General features: G+C 60.3%; 2 protein-coding genes across 2 annotated transcripts; both read left to right on the forward strand.

Moving 5' to 3' along the window:
• Positions 1-648: 648 nt before the first annotated feature.
• LMOD1 (leiomodin 1) lies at positions 649-19,255 on the forward strand. The gene is made up of 3 exons (XM_040535574.1): positions 649-3,451; positions 15,807-17,423; positions 18,198-19,255. The coding sequence occupies exons 1-3, from the start codon at positions 2,846-2,848 to the stop codon at positions 18,222-18,224; spliced, it is 2,250 nt and encodes a 749-aa protein (XP_040391508.1). The 5' UTR covers positions 649-2,845; the 3' UTR covers positions 18,225-19,255.
• LOC121059149 lies at positions 4,382-15,838 on the forward strand. The gene is made up of 2 exons (XM_040535576.1): positions 4,382-5,139; positions 12,745-15,838. The coding sequence occupies exons 1-2, from the start codon at positions 4,385-4,387 to the stop codon at positions 12,896-12,898; spliced, it is 909 nt and encodes a 302-aa protein (XP_040391510.1). The 5' UTR covers positions 4,382-4,384; the 3' UTR covers positions 12,899-15,838.
• Positions 19,256-19,478: the final 223 nt, after the last annotated feature.

The raw sequence follows: 19,478 nt of genomic DNA on the forward strand, positions 1-19,478 counted from the left end.
AACCAGAGGAAGGCAGAGGGCCGTGGGGTGGTGGCACCAGAGGTGGGAGCACGGAGAGCTCTGCCAGACCCCGCGGGGGTGCCTGGAAAAGGCGCTTCCTCCTGCTGCCTCGGCTCCTCACCGCTGAGACGCGGCTGCTAACGCTGCTGCGCTCCTTGCGTGGGGCGGAAACACTGATCGGTGCCTCCGGGGTGCTCGGTTGCTATGGGGATGGGGATCCTGAGAAGTGCAGAGGCTGGGGAGCCTCGGAGAAGATTCGAAGTTGCTGGAGCTCCTCCGTGCCGTGCTGCGTCATGCCGCGCTGTGCCATGCCGCGCTGTGTTGTAGCGCACTGTGCCGTGCCGCGCTGTGCCATACTGCTCTGTGCTGTGCTGTGCCGTGCCGCGCTGTGCCATACTGCTCTGTGCCGTGCTGTGCCGTGCCGTGCTGTGCCATGCTGCACCATGCCGTTCTGTGCTGTGCCGTGCCGTGCTGTGCCATACTGCTCTGTGCTGTGCCGTGCCGTGCCGCGCCGTGCCGTACTGCACTGTGCTGCACCATGCCATGCCACACTGTGCTGCACCGTGCCGTGCTGCACTGCGCCGTGCCACACTGCACCACACTGCGCTGTACTGTGCAGTGCCATGTTGCACCATGCTGCACCGTGCCGTGCTGTGCTGCGCCGTGCTGCACCATGCCGTGCTGTACTGTGCTTTGCTGCGCCGTATCGTACTGCGCTCTCCCACCTGGCCGAGCCTCCAGGGGGCCGGCATCAATCCCGTGGTGGCTGCAGCACGCAGCCCCCGCCCGGTCCCAGTTGCTGCTGGCCCACGAAGAGCAGCGCACATCTCCAGAGCACCTCTTATTCCCGGGTGAAAACTAGATTTTCTTTCCAGCGTTTCCTTTCTTATGGCACTGAGAGCTCTGTGGAATGCGGCGCGTTCAAGAGCTGTGCTGCCGTCCCCTTTAAAAAGGGACGAGTGACAGCCAAGATGAGTTCCACTGAGACCTCCTGCTACAAACTGACAGGTCTGGGGAGACCCAGCTCCTCTCCCTGCCTTCCTGCTCTTGCCGAAGGGCCTCCGCTAATGAAGGGACATTCCTCTGCAAGGCTCTGGCTGTCACCTCTGCACAGGCAGCTCTGCAGCTCAGCGGAGGAGAGCCCAGCAGACACGGACCCGCAGATCAGGGACGGATGCGTGGGGCCTCAGGAGCACCTCAGGGCCCTGAGCGCACAGCTCCTCGGGGAGCTCGATGTCTGGTGCCCCTCAGCACAGCAGTCAGGGTCCAGGAACAAAAACACAGAGTATCAATGGTGATCTTATTCTACCAAAACCAGATTTGCAGTACTGGAAGCAGTCAAGAAGCACTAAAACCAGTTTTTGCTGCCCACCCAATGCTCGGCAGTGGGAAGCGAGGGGGAGGAGGAAATATCAGGAGATTGCCAGTGAGGTCCCTCGCTGTTCAGTCTTGTCTTCGATCTTCACGTTTTCATTTAGGACCTCGGCACAGGCCTGCGGAGCGCTGGTAGCTTTTCTGATCGTGCCAGGTTTTCTGGAACTGCTGCAGTCAGTACAGATGGGGATCGGGCGATCAGGGAGATAAAAGTGATGGGGTGAAGTGGGATGAAATTCAGTGCCACAATGTTTAAGAATATGCACTTGGAAACTAAAACCAACATTTTCTTCTACAATCTGGAAAACATCTCAGTTGTGCGGGTGAATCATAGGAAGGCTATGAGCAGGGGCTGGGTGCTGGGATGCTGGAGATAAATGAAATCCTAGAATGCAACAAGAGTCTGCATTTCCCGTCCAGATGGGGAATGTCTGGTCTGGAGCACAAGGCACTGGGAGGCTCACCTGGAGCACCCTGTGCCTCTGTTCAGGACGAGATCCGACCCAGGGGGGACAGGCAGGGAAGGTGGTGAGGAAAGGAAGGTGGTGATGAAGCTGGTGAGGAAAATCCTACAAGAGCTTATTTTACAGAAGGAGACCAAAGGGCTGCCTGCTCAGTCTAGGAGAGAGGTCTGAGAGCAGGCAGTAAATAGCAGGAGAATGATAAAGAATGAAGAAAAGGGTGAAGGCGGCAGTATATCACATGGGTACAAAATGTTGTGCATGGGGCAAAGCTGCTTTGAAATCTGGAGGGAAAGAGCATATCTGCCGTGTCCCCCCGGGAGACCTCGCAGATGCCAGTAAGCTTCTTCACGGATTAGGTCGATGGAAAGTAGATGCCTCCAACCGAAGCCCAGGCTTAGGGCACTGCCTGAGCCAGAGGCAGGAGACACTCAGGAATTTGGCCTGTGCAGGAGGGATGTCTCCAGGGCTGGGCAAGGGGAAACGGACGAGCAGCTGCAGACCCCCTGCAGGGGCCAGGGGACCAGCAGAAGCGCCGATCAGGCGACCCGGGGACGGTGCTGGGCCGGGGCTTTGCTGAGCGAGGAGCGGGCGCCGGGCTGGCACGCGCTGCCTGGTGCCTCCTGGGCTCGCAGACGCCGGGCTTCGCACGCCCTTCGTGCAGAGCCAGCCTGCGCCAGCACCGTGAGCAGCTCTGCCCGGCAGGCTGCGCGCTCTGGCTGACCCCGCGGATCCTGGAGAGCACCAGGATAAGGGTGAAAACCCCCTGGGGTGGGCACGCTGCTGCGGGTTTCACTCAAGAGCTGTCACTGACATAAGGCTCGTCTCCCGAAAATCTGCCCTCCGGTAACGGGGCAGACTTCGGAGCAAGGCTGACCTCTTTATTCGCCCGCAGGCACCCACGGGCATGTGCTGGGATCAGCCCCCAGCCCCCAGCTCCCCAGCCTGCCAGCTCGTGCATTTTTGCGTGTTTTTCTCGCTACGTTGGCCCATTGCCTTTAAAAGGCTAAATGCTCCGGACTAAATTTGGTCATGCAGCTCTGCATGGTTCCCTGGAATGTCCTCGGGTTTCAGGCTGCTCTGATAGCACCATTCCCCGCCTCCCGCTGGGCTCCATTGGCTTCCCCGCACCCGAATCGCCGCTGGGCGCTGTTATTGGCCAACTCTTGGGCCGAGGGGTGTCCCCTCTTCATCACTACCGAGCCCCCGGGGCTGCAGCGGTTGAGAGCTGCTGCGATTTAACGCTTCAGCACCTGCTGCCGCTGCGGGAAGCGGTGTTAGAGCTTCGGCTCTGGTTTTTTTCTCTTGCTTTGGGTACCACAACAACCGCAACCGTGTCTCGCCAACGGGCCAAGATGTCCAAAGTTGCCAAATATCGGCGACAAGTTAGTGAAGATCCGGACATAGACAGCTTGCTGTCGACTCTGTCTCCAGAGGAGATGGAGGAGCTGGAGAAGGAGCTGGATGTGGTGGATTCGGATGGAAGCATCCCTCTGGAGCAGAGTCAGAAAAACCAAACGGAGAATTCGCCAACCAGCCCGCAGAACTGCGACGCGGTGCTCAACCACTGTGAGAAGGAGACCAAGAAACGCATCCAGAGGGAGCACTCGGTAGACGTAAGTCCCATCTCCCCGCGTTTCAGCTGGCTCTCGGGCACACCCGCGAGTTGGGGCTGGTTTAGGGGACGAGGTGGAAAACGTGAGCTCCGTGAGCGGCGTGCGGTGCTTGCTAGAGAGGAATAGCTGTCGTGGAGAGACCAGAGGATGAGGCGGGGAGCTGGTGCTGGCACGCCAGGAGCCGACAGGAGATTTCATGAAATCTCTGAAAGCCAGAACTGGTGCTGGTGCCAGGGGGTTTCTCTCTGCCTCATCTCCAGCATCCCGGGGCAGGGCTGGTGGCAGAGGTGGCTTCTGCAGCCAGAAGAAGGCTGGAGGGTCGGCTGCGGTGACAGCAACCCTGCGGGCTGTGTTTCTCTTTCCTCCTGCTTTTGCCTTTGGAGATCCCCGGATTCTTGGTCCGTTCAGTTCCTCTTGTGCAAAAGCTCAAACAGTTTCTGGTTCTTGTGGAACAAAAAAAAGAGAAAAGTTTGCTATTTTGTGGAAATCACCCCGAGAAGCGGGTTATGCCCTAAGCCATTTGTTTCCTCTTTATTGTTCAGTTAAAACTCATTCTTTTATTTTCATTTGGGCACATTTATCTCCTTCTCTGCACTTGGCAAATCCTTTAGGAGCTCGCCTTGAGCCAGAAAGCTTCATGCCAGTCCCTCATCCCGCCTATTTGTGCCTCGCCTCAGTGGGAGCCAGTCCCACTTCTCTGTAACATTTATTAACCTCTGCACTAAGAATATTTGGTATGTGCTCGGTGCGTGGGAGGCTGGGAAGCATTTGGTTTCCCTCGTTTTTTATGGCAGGCTGAGCCAGAAAGCGAAAGAAGGGGACCCTGCAGCTATTTTTCTGCGGAGCACGGGCAGGTTTTGTGTCCCAGGCTGGGTCCGCATCCTCGGTGCAGGGGCCGAGGAGCCTCGTAGGGGGAGCGGAGCAGAGCCATGCATGAGCTCCCCAGAGCTGCCTGCTCTGGCTCTGTTTCCGTGTCCCGGGGCACCCAGCAGCACCCTGCAGAGTAATCAAGCTCTGAGTGGCCTGGAGCACCCTGGAAAGCTCCCTGGGGATGTGTACGGAGCTTATTACAGGAGACCCTCTCCTGACTGGGGTCTGGGGTGCAGCCAGGATGCAAACAGGGAGAGAAGGACGAAAACTGCAGGAGAAGTAAGAGCAGGTTGGTTCTGGAGACCTGCACGAGGGGTTAAGCAGTTCTCCCAGCCGCCGGGGAGCTTTCCCCTGGCTGCGAGGACACGGCGCTGGCAGCCTTCACCTTCTATATGCGGTGTTGGCGTGGGCTGGGGGACCAATTCCCACCGCTGGGTCGCTGCAGGAAGCGCCGTGCCCCTGGCTGAGAGCACCACGCTCACCTTCCCCCCACGGAGAGCTGCCGGCACAGCAGGACAGGCCCGCCCCAGTCATCCCAGTGGCATCGCAGGGGTCTGCACTGGTTTGCAAGGGCTGGCACAGGGAGGAGAGGTGTCCTGGGGGTGTGCTGCGCCAGGGCTGGCGGGGAGCGCAGTGAGGGAGCTCCTGGGAAAGGCTCTCCCCGTGCTCCCGTTTGAACGTCGGTGGCTTTGGGCCGTGGAGGACAAAGCAGGTGGGCAACTGGTCAAATTCGGCAGCGAAACTGGCCCCGTTAGATCGCGCTGCGGTAACTGGATATTGCAGAACTGGCTTTCTTCTTCTATTTCAGTCCCTGCAGGGTGAGAAAAAATACCCTCCATCCCTTCCTCCCTGGCATTGTTGGGACCTGGGATTAGCACCCAGAAGGTGCCAGCGCCGGCAGGTCGGGCCCCGCCGGGCTCTGCCACGGGGCGCGGGGGGCAGGACGGGATCACCGGGACACCGGAGTGCTCGAGGAGAGCAGCCCCGCAGGCAGAGCGCTCCCCGCGCCCCGGGGGGGTGTTTTGGATGAAGCGAGTGCGTGGAGCCCTCCGGAGCATCCCGTGGCTCCCAGCTCTCAGCCGGCTGCTGGGAGCCCCAGGGGCTGCGACGACAAGTCCCTCTCCATATCAGCAGATTTCGCGGTGCCGCGGGCTGCGGTGCGCTTGTGCCCGCCAGCAGGAGTGCCGCGGGTTCGCACAGCGGATGGCGGTCACCAGCTGGGTGCCGACATCGCCCACCCATGCCCACCCAAACCTCTGCCCCTCGGCAGCTCTCAGCCCTCTGCACCCACGGGCACACGGCATCCCCAGTGAAACGCATCGAGCAAAAGCTTTGCGAGTGAGAAGCAGGAGCCTGAGCACGGGAGGGCAGCGGAGGGATGGGGAGCATGGGGAGGTGTCGTCCTGCCTCTGGGCTGTCCCTGCGGCGTGGGGGGGACGGGAGGCTGGCATCTTGTCCTGGAGCTACAGGTCCCCAGGTCCGCAGCTGCCTTGCACAAAGGCGCTGAGGATAGGAAATATTCGGGAGTTCCCTGCCCAGCTCCACTCATTGCCCACCGTTCGTCGGTGCAGTTGCTGGTGGGATTTGGGTGCCGGTGGGGACGGCAGGAGCTGGCCGGAGGGGAAGGAGGTGTTGTAAAGGGAAGGGGTTTTAAAGGAAAGGGCTCGGTGCCGGCCAGTCTCACGGTTCTTCTTGCAGTCATTCCTCTGCTCTTGGACCAGCTCCAGGCACCCCAATTCCCTCCTCAGCGTTGGGAGGAGCGGGTATATTTAGAAATATTGAAACTTCACAATAACACGTCGTCTTTCTCTGTGATGAAAAGGGCAAACTTGGGTAACTAGGAAGCAGTTTATAAACAGCTCAAAATAGATGTGAGCTTTGCCCTGACTTCTCCGCACCGTGCAGCCAAATTCATACCTTGGTGATGCATTAATTAATTAATCTTCATTAAATATTGCTGGCGTGTGAAGGCATACCCCTGTTCAGCCACGGAGCTCGGGGCTGTGCCTCTCCTCGGATGCACTCAGCACGGCCTCTCTGCAGGCCCGCGTATCAAGGGAGCCACGGTTAAACTAATATTCACACAAGTGGACAAATGGGGGTTTTAATGGTTTGTGGCTTTTTCGTGTAGCAGGCAAAGACATAATGAGAGAGAAATTCGGGTTACAAACACGGCGGAGTTTGAAGCAGCGGCGTTAAGCGGTGCGAGTCGGCAGGGGCCCAGCTGACTCGCTGTCACCTGAAATTTTTGTGTCGTGCCTGGGATTCCTCTTTAGAAGAGGGGAAACTGAGGAAGGGCCCGGTGCGTGCGGTGTCTCCAGGGGGGGGTGTTTGCTGCCGGGTGAGCTGGGTGAGGGCTGCGACGTGGGAGAGCTGCTCCAGCCGGCTTTGTCTGCCTCTTCCTCGGCTGCTGGTGACACCTCTGACAGCGCGTACGCGTGCGTGTAGCACCATGACGCACACCCTGGGGATATCCCCGTCTTCCCCATTGGCATTTGGTCACCCCTAGACCCCCCGGGGTCACACTAGCCAGGAGGGACCGGGCTGAGAAGAGCCACCGTGGGGAGCCCCGCAGCTCGGCGTGACCCGCACGTGCCATGGCACCAGGTGGTTTGGTGGACGAGCGCGCCGTGGCAGTAGCCATGTCCTCGGCAGGAGGTTTTGCTTTTCAAAGCACACCACTACACCCGCCCGCTGTTATTCTGGGCTCTCCCTGGGCTCCTGCCTGGCCTCAGGTGGCTCCCAACCTGCTGAGCGCCTGGTGGCAGCGGCACCCCCTTGTGCCCCCCTCCTGCAGCCCCACCGCCCTCCCCAGGAACGGATGGAGCCTCCTTCCCTCACCCTCCGCGCTTGCAAGGAGAGGACACCTGGGTGTCCCGGTCCCACCAGAGCCCCCAGCCCTGCCTCCCCGTGGGGCTGCACCGATTTCAAGCTGCTTCAGGCAGGGAAGGCTGGGGGCGTGCAGGGATATTGCAGGTGGGGGCGTTCATCATCCTGCCAGTGGAGGAGATTCGTGCCAGGGCCACAAAACCGCTTTTTTTAGCAGGGTGCTTGCACGTGTGCTGGTGTCTCTGCGTGTAAGCCTTGGGACCCGCTCCTTGGAGGCCCTGCACAGGTCCTAGTGCCGTGGTCGGGGATTATGGAACTCCTTGGGAAGCTCTTCAGAAAAGTCCTGCTGCCTTCCTGTCCTGTTGCTGAAGTGTGCACAGGTAGGCTCGGGCGCACGCTGCTGGGTTGTGTTTAAGCCACTTTTAAGGATAAATAGTGGATTAATAGAGGAAGGAGACACCAGGAAAAGTGAAGATCCCTACTGGTGAGCCCTTCTGCTTCGTTACAGAAAACCAAGTTAAAGTTTCCTATTAATGCTCAAAGCCTGTCATTTTTTTTTCATGGAAATATCTGGAAGAAAAACAAGCTCCAGATTTAAATAGCTGGGACAGACTCAAGGGGAATTGTAAACGAGGGAAAAGAAGTGCTTGTATCATTCTTTAAGCATCTTACCAGTCTGTGACTAACACGAATGTATCTAAACTCTGCTGCTCTGTTTATCAGCCGATCTGTCGATATGCCAAGGCTGTTCCCTTCCCTCCCCAAGAGCCGCCACCAGCTCCCCGTCTTGCCTTTCTCATAGACCAGGCCGGGGCAGGCTCTGGCAACGTCGGTGCCTGCTCTACCCATCAGAACAAGGTGGTGTTCTGCCAGCTCCCGGCCTCCAAGAGAGGTGCAGACGATAGCTGGGGACATCCAAAACAGTCACACACTCTGAAAGAAGCCAGAGGTGTTGAGTGGCTCCCATCTGGCCCTTAGGGGCGGCCACGGATGGTCTCTGCTCCGTGGTCTCTCCAGCCTGCCGCAGACCAGCGCCTCCAGGAGAGCCCTTCCCCTTCTCACCTCTCACTGCACGAAACCAAAACTGCTGCTGCCTGTGCTCGGATGTGTAGTTCTTCATCTCTGAAAATGCACCAACACTCGGAGGAGAAGGACGAGCATCAGCGAGGAGCTCCAGCTGGCCACAGGCGAGGAGACAGACCTCCGAGGCAAGGAGGAAAGCAGGAACGATCCGATGATGGGTGACCGAGAGGGCTGCAGTGCAACAGCTGAAGCAGGAGAGGAGGCAACACACGTGGGTCGGAGCTGCGTTTTTGAACAACCGGTGTGAGAACTCCGTCACGCCCGGAGCGGGGGGTTGTAGTGCCGTGGGGAGGGGGTGATGGCGGCACAGCCTTGCTGGGACCGGCGCGAGTCGCAGCACACAGTGTTCCAGCGGCTCGCAGCTCGTGCCAAGAGCAAAGTTTCTGCCTGGAAGGCACACAGTCCATCTAAGGGCACAAGCCCAAAAAAACACCGGGTTTCTGGTCAGTCTGAAAAAACAGCAGTTAACAGCTGAGGTCTGTATTTACATAAACCACAACGGGGATGCAGACAAACCTATGGAAATGCTCAGGGTGTTCAGCTTCTATGGGCCGAGCTGCCACCGACGGGGGGGGTTATTTTCTGTTTAGGTGTTGCTGATAAAGAGATGCAGGGTGCCGGGGTGTTTCGGGGCGTGCAGCCCCTTGAAGTTGGGTTGAGCAGCCTAGAGCTGAGAACCCAAATCTGCGTCCCGGTGTTTGGGTCAGGATTCACACACAGATGTGTGTGAACGGATGCTGCCGAGGGCGCCGAGTGGCCCTGCCTTTGGCAGGGGGACCAGGACCAGGATGCGCCCGGCGTGGGAATTGGCACGGAGCTGCACGGGGATGGGAGCAGCCTGCAGAAGGGGAGCTGCAGTTTGCTTCCTTCCAGGGAGCGTCTGCAGTTCCTAGGAAGCAGAGAGCAGGACCCCGGCATGCCCCGCTGTCTCATAAAGGGCCGATTTTGGGGCTGCAGCCCCCACGTGGCAGAGGAGCCCGGGTGACGCAGGAACTCCTGGGGATTTGGCCAACAAACCAGCCCTCTAATTTTGGCAGCGATGTCGTGGGGTGGCTGCGGTGGTCCCGTGGGCTGGCTGGTGGGACCCGTGGGAGTCCTACCCCAGCAAGGGGCTTGGAGACGCGTCCATGTAGCCCCGGGAGGCCGGGAGCCAGAGCCCTGCTGCTCCAACATCCTGCTCCCAGTAGTGTGGAGGGCAGGAGGGGGGTTGTGAAGTTCGCTAGAGCTGGTTTGACGTTCTTCTGTCCTAAAAATCCAAGGAATGCCTTTTGTGGGCTGCCCACAGAAAGTGCACCAGGCAGAAATCCAGCCGCGAGGTGGCTGGGGTGTTCATCACTGACATCCACTGCCCTTCACAACCTCTGCCGAAGACGGAGTGAGCAGAGCAAAGATCTCAGCTTGGGAATATCCCCTTCTGCCACGGCCCTGCTGGGAGAAGGGGCTGGGAAATTGATGGGTAGAAGAGCAGAACCCAGGTTTCTAAAAACGGGTTTTGTTAGAGAAACAAAACTTTCCATTCGCAAAGTATCCCACGGCTTTAAGGGCCGCTGGAAAATGGAAATGGAAAATGGCTCTCTGGAAAATGGCTGCGTGTTGCTGCGGAGGAGCTGGGGCTAGCCGGCTAAAGGAAACAGCTGAAATGTTTGTTATCTGACTTAATTCACCAACGAAGGCAAAGAAAGACAAAAGTCAGGGCCAGAAGCTGGCCAGTCCCTGGAGAACAGCGCTGCATCTCAGAAGGAGCATGTTTTAAACAACATTGGCCTGGGAAGTGCAGAGAGGCGGTGATGTTTGGGGTTAGAAAGGCCTGAGCAAAAGGGAAGGGGAATAACTGGGCTCCTCGTTAGAACAACAGTAAGAGCCGAGGCGGGACGGGGCAAGAAGTTGTTTACATCGCTCCGGGCTTCAGCACGCAGAGCACAGCCTGGGGGTCATGCCGGGTCTGCATCCTTCCACCCCTGCTCCATGCCAAGAAAAACAAACGTGCCAAGGGAGAAACTGCCTGCTGCCTGCGGATGGTCCTACCAGGGAGCCCACGGCGGGCGCAGCCACGGGTGCGAGCGGCTTTGCTCTCGGCTGAGGAGCAGGAGGGCTGCCCGGGGTCTGCCCCAGGCGGAGCAGCCCCAGGCCCACGCTGGCGGCGCTGTCCTGGACTTGGTGGAGGATCCGGAGGCTTCTGCTCCCCCCGGTGCTCTCCAGCGGTCCGGGTTTAGTAGCGCTCCGGCCTCAGCCAAGGACACGGCGTTTTTCCAGGAATGTCCTTGGCTCTGAGCTGTCCCCGGGTTACTCAAACTTGGTCGAGGAATGGAGGAAGGGAACAGCTCGGCCCGCTCGTCGTGGATCAGCTTGGCTCCAGCAACCTTTCCCTAGACCGTGATGGCAACGGGTACCCAAATACCCAGCAGCATCACAGGCAAAGACAACCAGCGTTTGGCCGCTGCCCGTCTCAGGGGACTTCTGCGTGCAGTGGAACAGTCTCAGGGGACGTCCCTGTCCCCTGGGAGCTCTCACACGGCTTGTGCCCAGCATCCTCGCCCCCTTCACCCACAGTCGTGCTGGGGGGTGGTGGGATGCTGCTGTCCTCCCACAGCCCCTGGGTGGATTCGGGTGAGCCAGGCAGGACCGAGGGGACAGGGGGGCTCCATATGGCTCACACCACAGGGATGTTGCAGATGCCCAGTTAGAGCTGTGGGTTGGACCTCGGAGTCTCACAGTGGCTCTGGAGACCTTTGAAGGACTCGGAAGCACATGCAGGACAGACCAAAAGCCCTCAGGCACAGGTACTAGCGTGGGTGGTCAGTTATGGAGCTGTAATTATGCCTAAACCCCTTACTTCAAATAACCAAACCCTTCCCTTGCTGGTCTGGGGGCTCCCCGCTGTGTCTCAGATGTCTGCCCCCCATGTTCCTGCTCTCCCTGCTCCAAAATCCCCTCCATCACTCAGGATTTGTGCAGGTGGGTTCCCATTGCCCAAGCCACGTCCTGACAAAAGACAGACTGGAAAATATCCCATGGGGAGAACTTATTATCCTAGCAGAGGCTGGGAGAAGGGGACTGCCACTTGGCTTATGCTTTGCCCTGCAGCTCTGGAGGGAGTCTGGTCGGTCTGTGCGGAGCACAGCTCCGGGTGGACAGCCCCCGTTGGTGGCAAGAGCCAGCAGGCAGAAATAGCTCTGCCAGGGGGGTTGGTGGAGAAGAGTCATGAGGAGAAGACCCCTGGGCTTTGGTGGGCTCCAAGTTACGTGCAGAAGTTACCCCACGAGGCTGAAATCATTCCTGGGTTGATTAGCTTCAGCTGGTCCAGCTGTCCTTCGGCAGACGCCTGCTTCTCGGTGCAGGAGAGCCGTGCGCTCCCCCAGTGCTCCCCGAGAACAGACGTCCCCCCTCTGCTGGGCGCCCACGTCCCCGCTGCCACCAAACAGCACCCGGAGCCGGCAGCCCCTCGGGAGCCGACCCCCCCCGTGCCCCGGGGCTCACAGCCTGTTCTTCGGTGCCCCCTCCGTCCCCGTGCTGGGCGAGCACCCGCTGATTTCCCACCCCAGAACGAGCTGTGGGGCTTCAGGGGCAGGAGCCGAGAGCCATCAGGCCCCCCACTCACCGGGGGGAGAAGCAGGGCCCGGCACCCCCGGCTCCCACCCAGCCACCCCGGGGCCTGCCCGGCGCAGGGCTCGCCACGCGGCACAGCCCGGCCCCGGCCGCTGCACCGGGATTCCAGGCAAGAAGTTCCCGCTCTGCTTTGCCTTTTAAGGAAGCATCTGAGTGGGTTTGAGGGTTGCAAATGCTAACAAGCAATGGCAATGCTCATTTTAGTCTATTTAGAGGAAACGGGGAGGCATTTCAGTTCATCAAAACACTGGTGATTAATCAGCCAAGTACCAGGCTGTTTTCATTAGGCTTATTTTTAAAGGTCTGACACGCAGTGTAAAAATATTCCCCTAATAATCGCGCTCGCAGCAGAGGGAATGGCACAGGACCGGGTGCCGTGGTGCCTGTTTCTAGGTGCCCAAGGTAAATATGTCAGCGCTGGGGAGAGGAGCGAGCAGCAGGGCTGGAGATGGCCATGGAGAGGCTGCGGGGCAGCCGCGCTGCTGGAGAAGGTGCAGGGAGGAGCAGGGGACGCGCTCGTTCCCTCCACCCGTCCCCTCCTGCACCGTCCTGCCACCGAGCCCCATGGCTGGGGTCCCCGACGTCCCCCCCGTGTCCCCCCAGCCCAAGGTGGGCCCTGGTGGAGCTCTCCCCTGCAGGCACGGGGTGCTTTATGCCGGAGCTCGCAGCTCTGACGACACACCCAACGTGGGCACGCAAACGCTGCCTGCACCAGCGCCTGCGGTGGTCTTTGCACGTCAGTCCCTTCCCTTTTTGCTCTGGATGTGTGGCAGCACGTCAGGGGATGGTAGCTTTAATGAGAACAGTGCTAACGATGTGATAAAAAGATACACTTGCTGCAGCCGCTTTGCCTAGCAGGGATTTGCTGTTCATCTTATTTTGCTCTGGTTTCGCCTTGTTTGCAGAAATCCGTTGCCTCCTCTGCGTATGGGAGGTGTTGCAGCTCCTTCTCACCAGGTTTTTCCTCCCTCTCTCCAGGATCTGCTCGTTCCTAGCCAAAGCCTTTGCTCTGCTTGGTCTTGGAGCTTAGGGGAGCCCCAGGCTCCCATCACCAAGTGAGCTCGGGCCAGGAAGGAGAAGGCTTTCGGAGCACTCGGTGTGGGGCAGGAGCTGCTGCCTGCGGGTCCGGGAGGGCTCAGGGGGCTGCAGAGCCCAGGGGGGCTGCGGGGACGAGCAGGAAACCTCCAGCCTGGGACATCCCCAGACACCTTTGAAGGGCACCATTGGGCATCGCTGTGCAAGGCAGCAAGCCCCCATGCCATGAAACTCCCTCCAGGGACCTGGCTTCCCCTTCACCGAGGTGCTTCGGGATGTCACCAAGCGTCCCTGCACCATCCCGGCCCCGGGAGCAGGGCACACCTGGGTCAGAGGGGCCGCCAGCTCCGTGCTGGAGGCGGTGGCACCGCCTGCTCCCCGCAGACCCCAGGACAGGGAGATGCTGGGATCGGGACACCCCCAGGATGGGGTCTGTCCCCGCTCCTGGGGGTCCGCAGCACTGCAGTGCTGCAGGGGCAGCTCTGTGGGGTCTGGTGCCTCGCTGCTGCCTGTTCAGGTCCGTGCCAGGGAGCCAAGAAATTTCTTAACTAAACAAACAGCTCTCGTCCCAGATGGCATCTGTGCACACGCCAGGTACAAGCTGTCCCCACAGCTGCCCTGATGATGGCTGGGCCAGTTCTTTCCACCAAGCTGCCGTCCCAGAGGACCGGCACGGGGCTGGCAGAGCCGCAGCTGGGCTGTGGGGTCCCAGCTGGGGGGACAGCCCCGGCTGCACACCAGGGTCTCCGGGCTCTGATTTGGGGTTTCAAGCACTGGGCGAAGCCACGGTGCTGTCCTGGTGCTGTGAGCTCGTAAATGAATTCCAGCTGCATCTCCCAGAGGCATTTCTTCCTGCTTTCCCTGAAGTCCTGATGCCCCCTGGCAAAGATGACACTTGCCCTGACACCCCCTCGCCACGGTGCTTCTGCATCCCGCAGCCAGCAGCACTGCCCGATCACCAGCATTGCTGTGGTCAAGATGAGGACACTCAGATTAACCCCACAGACCTGAGCGTGTCCTGACCACAGCTCCCAGCCCTCTGCTTCCCCCGGACAGAAACTTTCAGGGCCACCAAAGCCGACCGAGCACCCAGGAAGAGCCGGGAGGAGCAGAACCTGCGTGCTCCCGGGCAGGGAACAGGGAGAAGGAGACTTAAATCACCAAACCCAGCCACAGACCTTACAGAAGGATCTTCCCCTGCACACCAAACCTGCCTGGTCCCGGTGTCAGGGGTTCACGTGCACCCAGCATCGCTTTGTAACATCGACTCATCTCCGTCAGTGGGAGCGGAATCCTGCCCCACTGCCCCGCTCTTGCTGCGGTGCTGTAACAACCTCTTGCTCCCGTGTCGGCATCGCTCCAGGCACATGAGGAGGTGAATCCAGCGCCGTAAGAGAACCAGCAGGCTGGAGGGTGCTTGCACCCAGCAAAGCCTTGGGTTGCAGAAGCAGAGCATTGCAAAGTGGTGCCGGTGGGAGACGCTGCCCAGCCCCGTCCACCAAGGGTGAAGGCGGCACCGGGACACCCGCTGAGTCCTGGCTGTGGTTGGCAGCAACGCACACGCTGCGCCCCGGGGAGGATCGGTCGCTTGACAAAAGTACCAAAAGAAAAGGGGTTTTAATGGACAAGAGACAAATGATCAAATGGCCCTGAAACACGAAGGAAAAGAGGAAAATCCTTTGGTGCCGGAGGTAGCCCGTAAGAAAATAGCCCTCGAGCCTCGGGGTTGCATCCTGCATGCAGGGAGGACGTGGTCGCTGCCTGGAGGTCAGCGCTGGCGAGCCGAAAGCCGGACTGAGCCCCTGCTGCCCACAGAGCCCCGCGGGCACAGCAGGGGCATCGCGCCGAGCACGCAGCACAGAGCCAAAGCTCGCTTGGAGGAGCGGGCAGGCAGCTGCAGACAAAACGAAAGCGCTGCTGTTTGCCAGCCTGCTAGGGAGCCAGCAGGCGTCCTGACTGGCCTGGGGACAGAGGAGGAAGCTCAGGAGGTCCGAGCACTGCTGCACGGCTTCTTCGTGTGCACGGGGAAGGGGTGCCAGCTGCAGCGACACTGCCGTGCCCAACACGTCCTTCCCTGAGAGCGCCCTGTAGGAAGCTTTTCCATTCTCTGATGCCTTTGGACACCAGAAGACACGTTGCAGATAAACGCCACATCCCAGTTCCCTTGGTTTTCTTCAGGGAGCTCAAACCTGCAAAATCCTGGCCTGGGGAGCCCAATTTCAGAGAGCCCAGGGCTGGGTGTGACTGCTGGGTGGGCAGCATCACCATCACCGGTGTCACCGTGCAGCGACGATGCCCTGGGGAGCTGCAGCAGGAGCTCGGTACACCCGGGTGCTGCAGGCTCTGCCTGCACGGGGGGCACTTGCACACCAAACCCCCCCGGGAGCCAGGACCTCGTCTGGGATCAGCGGCCTCTTGCAAAGCAGGGCCATGGGCTGCAGCGCGTGAGCAGCGCTGGGAAATCACTCGGGTGAGACGAGGAGACTCTGGCCCATATTCAGGGTTAAACCAGCCCGATTTGGGGCAGGTCGCTTAGCTGGCCTCATGCTCCCCTCTGGCATCCCCATTGCCTCCTGGGGACCCCGTGCGATGCCCTCCCCAGGTTCCTATCACAAACCGCCCACGCCTCCCTTCACCCCATTGTCATTTCTCACCCCGAGCAGTGCTGGGGCTGGGGCTCTGCCTTCCCCATCTCCCCCAGAGCCTCCAGCCCTTCGCTGGCCCCATACAAATGGGCTGAAAGCCACCAGCGGCGGTTTAGGAAAAGACGGCGCCTGTTGCGTTTCGGGGCAGCTCCTCCCTCGTGGGCTCCCAGAGCTTCCCGAGCCGGGCTGTGCGAGAGCAGCCGAGTTTGTGACGGTGAGTCCGGGGTGGCGAGGCTGGAGGTCGGGGACCCTGCCCCTGTAACACCTCCGTGTTTCTCTGTTGTTAGGAAACCAGACTGGCCGAGAAGAAGCAGGAAGCCAAGAATGGAGAAGAAAAGGGAAAGGAAGCTCCTGCCAAAGACCTGGCCCGGAAACGAGATACAGGAGTGGGGAAAGTCTCGAAAAAGGAAGAAAGTCCTCAGAAGACAGACCCAAAGGTTAAAGCTGAGGCTGAGAGCAAAACCAAGGATGGGAAAGCCATCAATGACAAGGTCAAGGCCATGGAGAAAAAGCTGATGGGGAAGGACAAGAAGGAGGAAGAGAAGGATTCAGCGGTAAAGAAGGAGAAGGGGAAGGACAAAAAGGAAGAGGAGAAGGGCTCAGTGTTAAAGAAGGACACAGGGAAGGATAAAAAGGAGGAGGAGAAGGGCTCAGTATTAAAGAAGTTTGCAGGGAAGGATAAAAAGGAGGAAGAGAAGAGCTCGGCAGCAAAGAAGGAGACAGGGAAGGACAAGAAGGAAGAAGAAAAGGGTTCGGCACTGAAGAAGGGCACGGAGAAGGACAAAAAGGAGGAAGAGAAGAGTTCAGGATCAAAGAAAGAGGCAGAAAAAGACAAAAAAGAAGAAGAGAAGAAAGGAAAAGACAAAAAAGAAGAGAAGAAAGAAAAAGATAAAAAAGAAGAGGAAAAGAGTTCAGATCTGAAAAAATCAAAGGCAGATGAGAAGGAGAAACCTCAGCCAGAGGCAGAAAAGGCAGCGGAGGAGAAACAGGAGGCCAAGGCGACGGCGGCGACCGAGAGCAGCGCCTCCAAGCCCGCCACCGGCAGCTCCCCGGACCAGGCCAAGGAAGACGAAGCTTCCAGCATCTTCGATGAGCTCATCGAGAAGGTGAAGAACAACGACGCCGAGGTGACCGAAGTCAACGTCAACAACTCGGACTGCATCAACAATGAGACCCTGGTGCGCTTCACCGAGGCCCTGGAGTTCAACACGGTGGTCAAGCTGTTCGCGCTGGCCAACACCCGCGCCGACGACCACGTGGCCTTCGCCATCGCCATCATGCTCAAGTCCAACAAAGTGCTGACGAGCATCAACCTGGACTCCAACCACATCACGGGCAAGGGCATCCTGGCCATTTTCCGGGCGCTGCTGCAGAACAACACGCTGACGGAGCTGCGCTTCCACAACCAGCGGCACATCTGTGGGGGGAAGACGGAGATGGAGATCGCCAAGCTCCTGAAGGAGAACACCACACTGCTCAAGCTGGGCTACCACTTCGAGCTGGCCGGGCCTCGCATGACGGTCACCAACCTGCTGAGCCGAAACATGGACAAACAGAGGCAGAAACGCCTCCAGGAGCAGAAACTGGCACAAGAGCGCGGGGAGAAGAAGGACCTGCTGGAGGTGCCCAAGGTCGGAGCCCCGAAGGGGTCCCCCAAGGGGTCCCCGCAGCCATCCCCCAAGGCTTCCCCCAAAAACTCTCCCAAGAAAGGGGGAGCGCCCGCCGCGCCGCCCCCGCCTCCTCCTCCGCTCGCCCCGCCGCTGATCAACGAGAACCTGAGGAACTCGCTCTCGCCGGCCACGCAGAGGAAAATGGGAGACCGGGCGCTGCCGGTCCAGGAGAAGAACTCGCGGGACCAGCTCCTGGCGGCCATCCGCTCCAGCAACCTCAAACAGCTCAAGAAGGCAAGTGCGGCGCCGTGGCGGGTCTAGCGTGGGGGCTGAGATCTGCGGCCACGTCTGTCATCACCTGGGTGGTGGAGGGTGAGGGCTGTCCTCGGGGGGGTGACAGCCTGGGGTCCAAGGTCGCAGCCTCCGTGCACAGCACGTGGCAGGGGCAGATCCGTCCCTTCGTGGAGCACGCAGGGTCGGCAGACCCGTCCCTCTGCACCATCCCTTGTGGAGCACGTGAGGCCAGCAGATCCGTCCCTTGGCAGAGCCCCTGGGGTGGGCACCTCCTTCCAGTGGCCAGATTTGGCCCAGGGGTTGGGACACAGGGAAGGAGCCAGTTTAGACCCATAAACCCGGGGGGTGGAGATCCAGGACCACCCCATGCTGAGCTTTAGCAGTGCTCAGCCCCAACGGTGCCGGTGCAGGCAGGATTGTGTGGGCAGCAGGTCCCTGAGGGCAGCAGCTCGCCTGGCTCCTGCTCCCCCAGGGCTGGGGGGGACCTCGAGGGGCTGCATCTCCCCCTCATCCCAGCGCCAAGCCCTGAAGTTCCTCGCTTGTCCCAGTGCTTTGTGTCCCTGTGTGGCTGCCCTGGGGACAGCCATAGCCTGGCCAGGAGGGACGGGTGACCCTGGAGCTCCGAGCATCCTCAGCAGCACCGGGGAGGGGTCTGGCAGCACCGGGGAGGGGTCCAGCACCACCATGCAGCTCTGCATCAGGTCCTCGAGCCCCTCCAGCAGCCCCTGCCACCTCTCCCGGCTCTGCCCTGTAACGGGCTGTCTTCTCCGGCAGGTGGATTTACCGAAGCTGCTGCAGTAGGGAGCGGGACGGCTTTGCCCCCGCAGCCTGGCGTGGCAGACCCCGGGACTCTCGCCTTCCTCGTGACTCTTGCCATGACGAGCCCTCTGGGACCCTGCAGTGACCGACGCCGAGGAGCAGCGATCTCTCTGGGACTGACGGAGGAAGGGCCGGGCCCGAGGAGGGCCAGCACGGCCGTTCGATGCAGTGTGTGAGGAAGACCTTGTATTTATTATTGTTACGGTTGCGAAGCCCTCAAGCTCTCTCTTCTGCCAGCACCGTGCCCCGCTCTGTCTGGCCGCTCGGGGATGTCAAGGACGGAGGAGGGGGTGGTGGCTGTCCCCACGTCCCTGCTGCATCCAACCCCACCGCGGGGAAAGGGGGCTCGTGGTGGAAGGGAGGCAGTGCCACGGGCCGGGGAGTGCAGCGGGGCCGGGGGTCCCCTGGGAGTGCACCGAGGGGCTGATGCCCTCCAGCCCGGTCCAACCTGGGCCGAGCAGATGGACCGCCCCAGCCAGGGGACATCTGGGCCATCGTCACCGCTTGTGTCCCCACAGGGTCTCCGAGTGGCCGGGAGGGTGACGGGGACATCGGTGGTACACGGGGTAGGAGGTGGTGGAGAGCTGCAGCAGGAGGTGGAGCTGGGGTGGGGGCGTGCGCCCAGGGCTGTCCCCAGGGCTGTCCCCAGGGTCCCAGGGCTGTCCTGCCCCTGCAGAATGCGGGACCTGACCTCTGCACCCAGACATTTGTCCCTGTGCAGTGACCAAGTGCTCCGTGGGAAGAGCAGGGCTCGTAGGGGGGTCTGCTCCTGGGGTGGGGGGCAGCAGGAGGGGGTGGCAGTGGCCCCCCGTGCTGCCAGCGTCACCTGCAGCCCTGCCAGCTCCTCTGCCCGTGGGCATGGGGCCAGTCAGGGGACACTGTCTGCCCATGAAGCCCTGGCTGCGGGGGGGCAGCGGGTTTTGGGGCGCTGTGCCCACCCCTGGTGTGAAGCATTGCTCACGATTTGTACAACTGCGGCCACTGCATCAGCAATAAAGCTCACCCAACGCTTCCGTGCGCCTCAGGGACGGGGTTGGGGGGACGGTCACCCCCCAGGAGCCACCACCACTGCACCCCTGCTGCACACCGGGGTCCCGGGAGGGGGGTACTGGGGTTGTTTGGATGCAGCCCCCCTTCTGGGGCAGCTCTGCCAGCACCCAGAGCCCTGCCATGGGGACACCACAACTGGGCACCCTGGGGCCACCCAAAAACCCCAAAAGGGCACCTCACCCCAAA

Source organism: Cygnus olor, chromosome 24, assembly GCF_009769625.2.
Source record: "Cygnus olor isolate bCygOlo1 chromosome 24, bCygOlo1.pri.v2, whole genome shotgun sequence".
Lineage (NCBI taxonomy): Eukaryota > Metazoa > Chordata > Aves > Anseriformes > Anatidae > Cygnus > Cygnus olor.